General features: G+C 42.7%; 1 protein-coding gene and 1 long non-coding RNA gene across 2 annotated transcripts; one reads left to right on the top strand and one right to left on the bottom strand.

The window, feature by feature from the left end:
* Window positions 1-1,031: 1,031 nt before the first annotated feature.
* On the bottom strand, window positions 1,032-4,150 carry LOC139364455 (uncharacterized). Its single transcript, XR_011626456.1, has 3 exons — window positions 3,245-4,150; window positions 1,896-2,059; window positions 1,032-1,753 (listed from the first exon to the last, which is right to left on the bottom strand). It is a non-coding gene; the product is annotated as an uncharacterized lncRNA (long non-coding RNA).
* An 82-nt stretch (window positions 4,151-4,232) lies between these two features.
* Window positions 4,233-8,001, top strand: LOC105488969 (ribosomal protein S27 like). The gene is made up of 4 exons (XM_011753522.2): window positions 4,233-4,391; window positions 5,270-5,378; window positions 5,868-5,978; window positions 7,799-8,001. The coding sequence occupies exons 1-4, from the start codon at window positions 4,386-4,388 to the stop codon at window positions 7,825-7,827; spliced, it is 255 nt and encodes an 84-aa protein (XP_011751824.1). The 5' UTR covers window positions 4,233-4,385; the 3' UTR covers window positions 7,828-8,001.
* Window positions 8,002-9,429: the final 1,428 nt, after the last annotated feature.

A 9,429-nucleotide genomic window follows, 5' to 3' on the forward strand; every position in this document is an offset into this window, starting at 1 on the left:
ACTGTAGTCCCAGCTACTTGGGAGGCTGAGACACGAGAATCACTTGAACCCAGGAGGTGGATGTTGCAGTGAGCTGAGATTGGACCACTGCACTACAGCCTGGAATTCCATCTGAAAAAAAAAAAAAAAAAAAAAGAATTTGGTAAAGGGAGATGGGAGTAGAGATGGCCACACCCTTCTGAGGTCAAGGGAGCCAGTGCCAAATGGGAGGTTTCAGTGGCACCTACTTAGACCTGGCTAGCTAGAATAGCTGGAAAGTTCCCAGGACAGTAAACAGGATTTTGACTGGTGCTTTACAGTTCTTTGGAAAGCCAGGTGCACGATCCCTGAGAGCAGGCTGCCAAGGCAAAGGGACTCCAGGGCCCTGCATCTGCCATCAGTGCAGGGGCCTGAAAACATTTTAGGAGAAATTGAGCTTTGGAGGAGGAGAAGGCAGAGTTGTAATTACAGTCCAGGTCTTCTGGACCTTGAACATTTTATTTCTCAGGCTGCCTCTGACTGTCTCAGAGGCTGGAGGGTTTTGACACTGTAATGGGCATTAGTTAACAAGAACTGAAGCCATAACTAGGCCTAATAATCAGAAATTGTTCTGAGACCTATGATACATGAAGTGCCAAAATAAATTCCAACTTAATTAAAAAGTTAAAGAATAAATATCATAACAAGAGAATTAGAAGAAAGCAAGGGCAAATATTCAGTTAATCCTACAGTGACCAATGCCTCTCTAAAAACAATAGCAAAAAGGAAAAAAGCAATAGATTTGAAATATGTGTGTGTGTGAATATATAACATTAAAAACTTCTGCATGATTAAAACAAATCATCAAAAAATAAAATTAGGCAGGGCACAGTGGGTCACAGTGTAATCCCAGCATTCTGAGAGGCAGAGGCAGAGGCAGGAGGATTGCTTGAGGCTGGGAGCCATGATTGCACCCCTGCACTCCAGCCTGGGCAATAGAGCAAGACCCTGTTTTCAAAAACACAAGAAAAAAACCCAGAAAAATGCTAATGGACAATAAGCATATGGAAAATATTAATTACAACAATAATGAAATATGACAAAATATTAGTTCAAAACAATAGTTCTTCTGGATTGAGATAGGGAAAAACATAATATCCAGTATTGTCAAGGGTGCAAAGAAAGGGACATTCACATACATTTATATCTGGAATATAAATTGGTTTCGCTTTTTTGGAGGGTAATTTGGCAGTTTATATTACAAACCTTAGAATGTGCATAACGTATGACTCAGCAATTCCTCCTCCAGGAATTGATCCTAAGGGAATGAGGACAAACACAAAAACGTATCTCCAAGAATGTTATTGTAGTGTTACTAATGAAAAATTGCTGGGGGGGAGTATTGAATATTAAGCTTTGACAGAGCTAGGTAGTGGGTACACGCATCTTCATTATTGCATTAGTTTTCTATTGTTGCTGTAACCAATTACCATAAATGTAATGGCTTAAAACAACACAAATTTATTTATTTATTTATTTATTTATTTATTGAGACGGAGTCTCGCTCTATTGCCCAGGCTGGAGTGCATTGGCGCCATCTCCGCTCACTGCAACCTCTGCCTCCCAGGTTCAAGCAATTCCCCTGCCTCAGTCTCCCGAGTAGCTGGTGGCTACAGGTGTGTGCCATGACGTCTAATTTTTGTATTTTTAGTAGAGATGGGGTTTCACCATGTTGGCCAGGCTGATCTCGAACTCCTGACCTCAGGTGATCTGCCCGCCTTGGTCTTCCAAAGTGCTGAAATTACAGACAACAAGACAAATTTATTATCTTACAGTTCTGGATAGCAGTCTGAGCCGGGTCTTACTGGGCTAAAGTTGAGATGTTGGCAGGGCTGTGTCCCTCTTTGGGGGATCCAGGAGGGAGTCAATTTCCTTGCCTTCTCCAGCTTCTAGAGGCTGCCCACATTCCTTGGCTCATGGCCCTCTTCCATCTACAAGCCATCAACATAGCACCTCTCAGACATTCTTCCATTACCACATCTCTTTCTCGCTCTTCTGTCTTCCTCTTCCACTTTCAAGAACCCTTGTGATTCCACTGGGCCTACACAGATAATCCAAGATAATGTTTCTGGATTAAATCAGCTAATCAGCACTTTATTCCACTTGCCGTGTAACTAAAGGTTCTGAGGATTAGGACACTGATGTCTTTGGGGGCCATTATTCTGTGTATACAATTCTATCGTTCTATATACTTATCCGCAAGAAATATTTAATATTTACCAATATTTTATTAATATTTAAGTATCAAATATTTAAAAACCCAAACCTAATGCCCAATTTCGTGTATGGCTGAAATGAATATATATATAGTCACAGGACAAATGCCACATGCCCATTAAGAAGCATAATGTAGAATATTCCAGCCTGGGCAACATGGCAAAACCCCATCTCTACGAAAAATACAAAAATTAGCTAGGCGTGATGGCTTGCACCTGCAGTCCCAACTACTCAGCAGGCTGAGGTGGGAGGATTGCTTGAGCCTGGCAGGTCGAGGCTGCAGTGAGCCAAGATCATGCCACTGCACTCCAGCCTGGGCAACACAGTGAGATCTTGTTTAAAAAAAAAAAAAATGTAGTGACATGGAGTGATGCTCATTTTTATAGTACGTGGGAGGAAAACTCAAGTCTACAAAAGATTATGCACAAGATGATCCCAATTAGGTTAAGTCAAAACCCAAAATAAACCTATATCCAAGTGAGTAAAAAATATTAGGAAGGATATAGGTCAAAAGTTAAAAATGTTTATCTCCAGATGGTAAATTTTCTTCTATTTTTCTGCATTTCCCAAAATGTATATTATACATGTATCCTTTTTGCAAAGACAAATAAGGTGATTAAGAACATCCAGTTAGGGCCGGATGCAGTGGCTCACGCCTGTAATCCCAACACTTTGGGAGGCCAAGGCAGGCGGATCACTTGAGGTCAGGAGTTCGAGACCAGCCTGGCCAACATAGTGAAACCACCTCCCCCCCCCCCCCCCCGTCTCTACTAAAAACACAAAATGTAGCCGGACATGGTGGCAGACGCCTGTAATCTCAACTACTTGGGAGGCTGAGGCAGGAGGACTGCGTGAACCCGGGAGGCGGAGGTTGCAGTGAGCCAAGATTGTGCCACTGCACTCCAGCCTGGGCGACAGAACAAGACTCTGCCAAAAATAAATAAATAAATAAATAAATAAAAATCCAGTTAGGCCAATTTTCTGGTCAAGTGTCTTTCTGGTTTCTTGCCTTTTGGTCGCCCATGACACCCATCTTTCAAGCATAGAGTTTCCTCCTCAAAAATAGAGCATGCTGTCACGCGCCTGTGGTCCCAGCTACTTGGGAGGCTGAGGTGGGAGGACTGTTTGAGCCTAGGAGTTGGAGACCAGCCTGGGCAATATAGCAGGACCCTGTCTCTAAGAAAAAAAAAAAAGGCAAAGTGGCGTCTTCCTGTGGTCCCAGCTACTCGGGAGGCTGAGGCGGGAGAATCGCTTGAGCCCAGGAGGTCGAGGCTGCAGCGAGCTGTGATGGCATCATTGCATTCCAGCCTGGGCAACAGACCGAGACCTTGTCTCAAATAATGATAATGATAAAGACTCCTGTTCGGTCATCGGTGACATTCGCCTTTCTCAGGCCCCCGAGTTGTCCACTCTGCAAAGTACGTGTAATCCTCAGAAGACAGAAAGGGGTGGGTCTCTTAGTGACCGAGGCACAGCAGCGAATCCGTGCTGTTATAAAAACTTATTTTCAGAACAAAGCAAACCAAAGGCACAGCCGCAAACCTAAGGCACCGCCACACCCCGCAGAAAACTTCGAAATCTCCGCCTTGGAAAGGGAAGCCAAAAGGATACGAGCCTCTTTCATAATTTCTCTGGCATGTATTAATGGTTAATAATACTGTATTTTTTAATATACAAAAGAAGAGAATAGTGGCATCGCCGCGTGTGCCCACCCCCAGAGCCAAGCGAGAGCGGCCAGGCCAGGGGGCCGGGGCCGGCGCTGAGGGTCAGCCGGGTTCCGGAGTGGCGCCGGCCAGGGTGGCCACCAGCGCTCCCTCGCCATGGCCTAAGCCCGAGGCCGCTCCCCCGCCAGATTCTGGCCTCAGGCATCGCAGAGCCCGCGGCCCTCGCCGACGAACCCGTTGGACCCACGGGACTTGGCACCCTCGAACGCGCGCCATCCCCGGGTCTTCCCTGCGTCCTGGACCTGTGGACCCGCCTTGAGGGTCCCCGCCTACCACCGAGAGGAGGGCCTAGAGCGGAGAGGCCCGCCCCGCTGCTCCTCCCAGCCGCCTCTATCCCGGAAGTTGATGCCGAGCGCAGATCGCGTGCAGCTTGCCAGCGGTGTACGCTGAGAAGTCTGTGAGGGCTGGGCTTGCGAGAGGATCAACATGCCTGTAAGTTGTTTACGTCGGGCTCCGGATTTGTTTTGGGCTTCTTTACCGAGGGTCCTATGGGACGGATGAGTCCGGCTGTTTCCCGGGCCTGTAGTGTCCGAGAGTGGCGAGGCGGCTCCGGTTGCGCAGCGTCTTCGCGCGTGGCGGGCATGTAGTGACTTGCCCGGTCAGCGCGGCGCGGCTGGCCCTGCAGGGGCGTGGGCTGCAATTCAGAGGCGGTGGCTGGGAGGGGAACAGCTCTCTGGGTAGCTTATGAGCCGTCTTGGTTTTTGATGGGTGTCCCTGAGGCTGTGATCTTTGGGTCTTTTTGCTTTCCTAGTGCTTGGTGTTTCTCTCCCCCCTGCCTTCTTTCGAAAGCGATTTCCTACTTGTTTTCCTTTTAAAAAAGCTGTCGTCGTTGTTGCTTTATATATGAATTCCGTCAAGGACGGTCGCTCAGCCAGAATTCCTGTCAGATCAGCTGTTGAGCCCCAGGAGCAAAAATCACCCGGGCGCTGGCGTTATCTGGTCTACTTCAGCAGTTTCTACTCTAAGCGAGTCCACAGTCGGGGTCACTTTCTTTTGTTAGCACCTCGACTTCGCGCAGTTTTCCCTGAAGACAGTTCATTACGCAGTTGAGTAAAGGACAGAGTTTGCCTTACCATATGTTTCCTGATCGCCCGAAAGCACTTTCACAGGGAGAACTTGGAGAACACAAGTATTACGGAAAGTATTGATGAAAGTTATTAACAGGTTTCGAAAAATAACTTTACTATCTGAAGTGTTGCTTCTGCCGTGGATGACCTTTATTCCGGTTTTTGCATGTATATATTACGTATGGTTAAATGTGCCAGCATTGTGGTTTAAAACTAATAGTAATAATATGCTTCTTTGTTCAGTTGGCTAGAGATTTACTACATCCATCCTTGGAAGAGGAAAAGAAAAAACATAAAAAGAAACGCCTGGTACAAAGTCCAAATTCTTACTTTATGGATGTAAAATGCCCAGGTAAAATTTGAAATCTTAATTCCTTTACTAAGGAAAATTTCTGTAGGGATTGCTAGTGTGATGTGTATAGGTAAGATACATTAGAACCCTCTGTTGAGTAGACGTGGGATTACAGAATTGGAAATGTCAGGGACATTTTCATAATCAATGTACTGAAACCATTGTAGAAACATTTCGGGGTAAGTGAAAACGGGCATTCAAAGGAGATATGCCGTTTGAGTTAGTCTTTAAGCTCTTCAGATGATGAGTTTTCTATTTCATGATACAAGGAAAAGTCTGTTGATATTTTGGAAATATTAAGTTTAATAAAATATATTATTGATTTTACCTGTTTTTAAAAATTTTGTGTCGCTGCTAAAAAAGTTTATGTTACACATATGGCTTGCTGTTTCATAGCACTAAAGTTCCTAATTTTTTTTACATGTTACCGGAAATGAACAGGTGCTGTTTTCCTCTGCTTTTCACTTTAACATGCCTTTTTTTTTTTAGGTTGCTACAAGATCACCACGGTTTTCAGCCATGCTCAGACAGTGGTTCTTTGTGTGGGTTGTTCAACAGTGTTGTGCCAGCCTACAGGAGGAAAGGCCAGACTCACAGAAGGTACATCATTTGGCATTCTCCAACCCAGTGATGAGATTTATGAGTATAAATGTCTCCATCTTCACTGAAAAGTTTAAAGAAATTTTAATGATTACCAAAATAACTTATCTTTGGTTGTGTGCTTTCAGTAAAGAATGTCCTGTTCAAATGGATATATATATACTCCTGACCTTGCAGGGAACTCCATTGACTTATTTTTCTTAGTTTAGAACACCAGTTCTTTTATATTTATTCACTTAGTTTGCTTAACTTGGAATAAATTAAAGAAATCAGAATAGGCCGGGCGCGGTGGCTCAAGCCTGTAATCCCAGCACTTTGGGAGGCCGAGATGGGCGAATCACGAGGTCAGGAGATCGAGACCATCCTGGCTAACACGGTGAAACCCCGTCTCTACTAAGAAATACAAAAAATAGCCGGGCGAGGTGGCAGCGCCTGTAGTCCCAGCTACTCAGGAGGCTGAGGCCGGAGAATGGCGTGAACTCGGGAGGCGGAGCTTGCAGTGAGCTGAGATCCGGCCACTGCACTCCAGCCTGGGCTACAGAGCGAGACTCCGTCTCAAAAAAAAAAAAAAAAAAAAAAAGAAATCAGAATAGAAGCAAAAGAACAACTACATGTTATAGGACATACGGTTTTTTTGTTTTGTTTCGTTTTTTTGATTAGGAGTCTCGCTCTGTCACCCAGGCTGGAGTGCAGTGGCGCCATCTCGGCTCACTGCGACTTCCGCCTCCCGAGTAGCTGGGACTACAGGTGTCCGCCACCGTGCCTGGCTAATTTTTTATATTTTTAGTAGAGACAGGGTTTCACTGTGTTAGCCAGGATGATCTTGATCTCCTGACCTCATGGTCCGCCCGCCTCGGCCTCCCAAAGTGCTGGGATTACAGGCATGAGCCACCTCCCCGGCCAGGACATACGGATTTTTAAAACCATATAGAATTTTAAAATTTCTTTTACAAAATTTTGTATTTAGTACATATAATAGTTTTTTTTTTTAATCATTGCCAGCTAAGCAACAGATAGCTAATGTGTAAGTTAAAATACCAGAGTTTTTATTTTTATGAGCAACTGCAATGATTAATATAAAAACCTAATTTTAATTCCTCTTTCACTTTAGTGCAATAAGAAAAAAATTGTATATATAGTTTCCATAGTAATACTTGTAAATTTACAATTCCATAATGATGTTAGAAATTTGCTTGTGATATTTTGGGAAGCTGTAAGTTCCATGTTCTCACTGGAAGAGTTCAAGTGGATTGGCAGCAAATCGGACATCTATTTGGTGTGACCTGGTGAAATCTAAATATGAAGTCAGCACATGATATTTTCACAGTAATATTACTAGGTATACGTGTGAGATTTTTGAAACCTTTATTTCATGTCATGATTTTGGAATTTAGTGCCCATATGCTGAGAGATGGTTTAATGGCTGTATCTGTTCTAGAGTTTTCCTAGTAGGTCTGAAAATACCTCTAATCAAAATTATTTTCTTGAAAAAAGTATTCAGAATAGTTCCTAAAAATTAAGAGTATATCTTCTGACAGCTTACTTGAAACAGTCTTCACTGTTGAATTCAGGCTCATGGTCTTAAGTACACTTCATAGCATTTGAGAAACAGGAGTGACACTTAGTCATGCCAGAGTAAACTTAGATATGATAGATGTATTATAGCAAATTTCTGGTATAAGAGGATAAATAATCTGTATATGAGTATTAATCCAATATTCTTAAAACTTCAGTATTTTACTTAAAAGTACTTTTTGTCATTAAAATTATAGCAAAGGTAGAATGCACTTGTTTAATATACTCTCATGATTCTTTTGCAGGGTGTTCATTTAGAAGAAAGCAACACTAATGATTCAAACAGCTTCCTGAATTTTGTGTTATCTCACAGAAAGCCTTATCATAAATTCCATAGTTCTAATTAATTTACCAAGATAATGTAATTACATTTGGTTTTGTAAGGTATACAACAGTAATCTCCTATTTTGGTGTCCGTTTTTCAATAAAGTTTTGATTATGGACAAATCCCCTCTTGTTCTTTTTTCTTTTTTAAATATATGTTAAGTATGCCATACATTTATATATACGGTGTATATGAATTTGGTTTAAACATTTTTAAATTTATTCTGATTAGTTTGTATCTTCTTTTTAAGAGAGAGTCCTGCTCTGTCGCTCAAGCTGGAGTGCAATAGTGCAATCTCGGATCACTGCAACCTCTGCCTCTCAGGTTCAAGCGATTCTCTTGCCTTGGCTTCCCAAGTAGCTGGGATTACAGGCACACACCACCATGCCCGGCTAATTTGTGTCTCATTTTCAAGAGTAGAAACCCTAAATACTTTGTTTTCATTCCTTTTCCAAATTGCTATGAATGGGATTAAAGGATTACAAATGTAAAGTCTTTTATTTGTGAATTCTAAATGTAGTTCTGCTGTTGTACCTATGGAAACATCTTAAAGAAGTACATATTTTGCACATCCTGCACATGTACCCCAGAACTTAAAATATAATTAAAAAGAACAGCTTCAAAAAAATACATATTTAACACAGTAACGATCACAGTGTAATGCCTTGAATTTATGTGGCCGCCTTATACTACTATATAATTTAGGACAGTAACTGCTAGCTGGGGTCTGAGTTATTTATTGGAAGCTCCTTTTTAGGGTAGAAAATTTGAGGAGAGATCAGAAGTGGCATGATTTGCCCGTAGAAGTCCTGGTTGGGGATAGTAGATGGTGTTGAATTCTCTGGCCCAGATAGGGGCCAGAGACTACAGATGTGTGTTGAGTAGTTCTGGTGCCTCATTGTCATGTTCATAGTTTATGAAGTAATCCTGGGTTGCTGAGAGGGGGAGTGTATCCACTCACTATACAACTCCTCATCGGACTAGGAAGATAGTCCGGTTTCTACTCTGCTTCTATTTGATTTGTTACCTTACGGCAGGTACTTAAAACAGGCATTTCCTATCAACAGGTAGGCCTCTAATGTGAGTGACTGATCCTTTTACATACTGCTTAAATCAGAGAACTCTTGCACAAGAACTGAAGAATGATGGCAAGTTTGGGGTGTATATACTTGTACGAGGAAGGCTGGGTGCAGTGCCTCATGCCTGTAATCCCAGCACTTTGGGAGCCTGAGGCAGGTGGATCACCTGAGGTCGAGAGTTCAAGACCAGCCTGACCAACATGGAAAAACCCCGTCTCTACTAAAATTACAAAATTAGCTGGGCATGGTGGTGCATGCCTTACTGTAATCTTAGCTAACTCGGGAGGCTGAGGCAGGAGAATTCTCTTGAACCTGGGAGGTGGAGGTTGTGGTGAGCTGAGATCGCGCCATTGCACTCCAGCCTGGGCAACAAGCGTGAAACTCCATCTCAAGAAAAAAAATAAATATTATGTATATATTTATGTATATATATTATATATTTTTATTATGTATATACTTATATATGTATATT

This window comes from Macaca nemestrina, chromosome 7 (genome assembly GCF_043159975.1).
Source record: "Macaca nemestrina isolate mMacNem1 chromosome 7, mMacNem.hap1, whole genome shotgun sequence".
In the NCBI taxonomy this organism is placed as follows: Eukaryota; Metazoa; Chordata; class Mammalia; order Primates; family Cercopithecidae; genus Macaca; species Macaca nemestrina.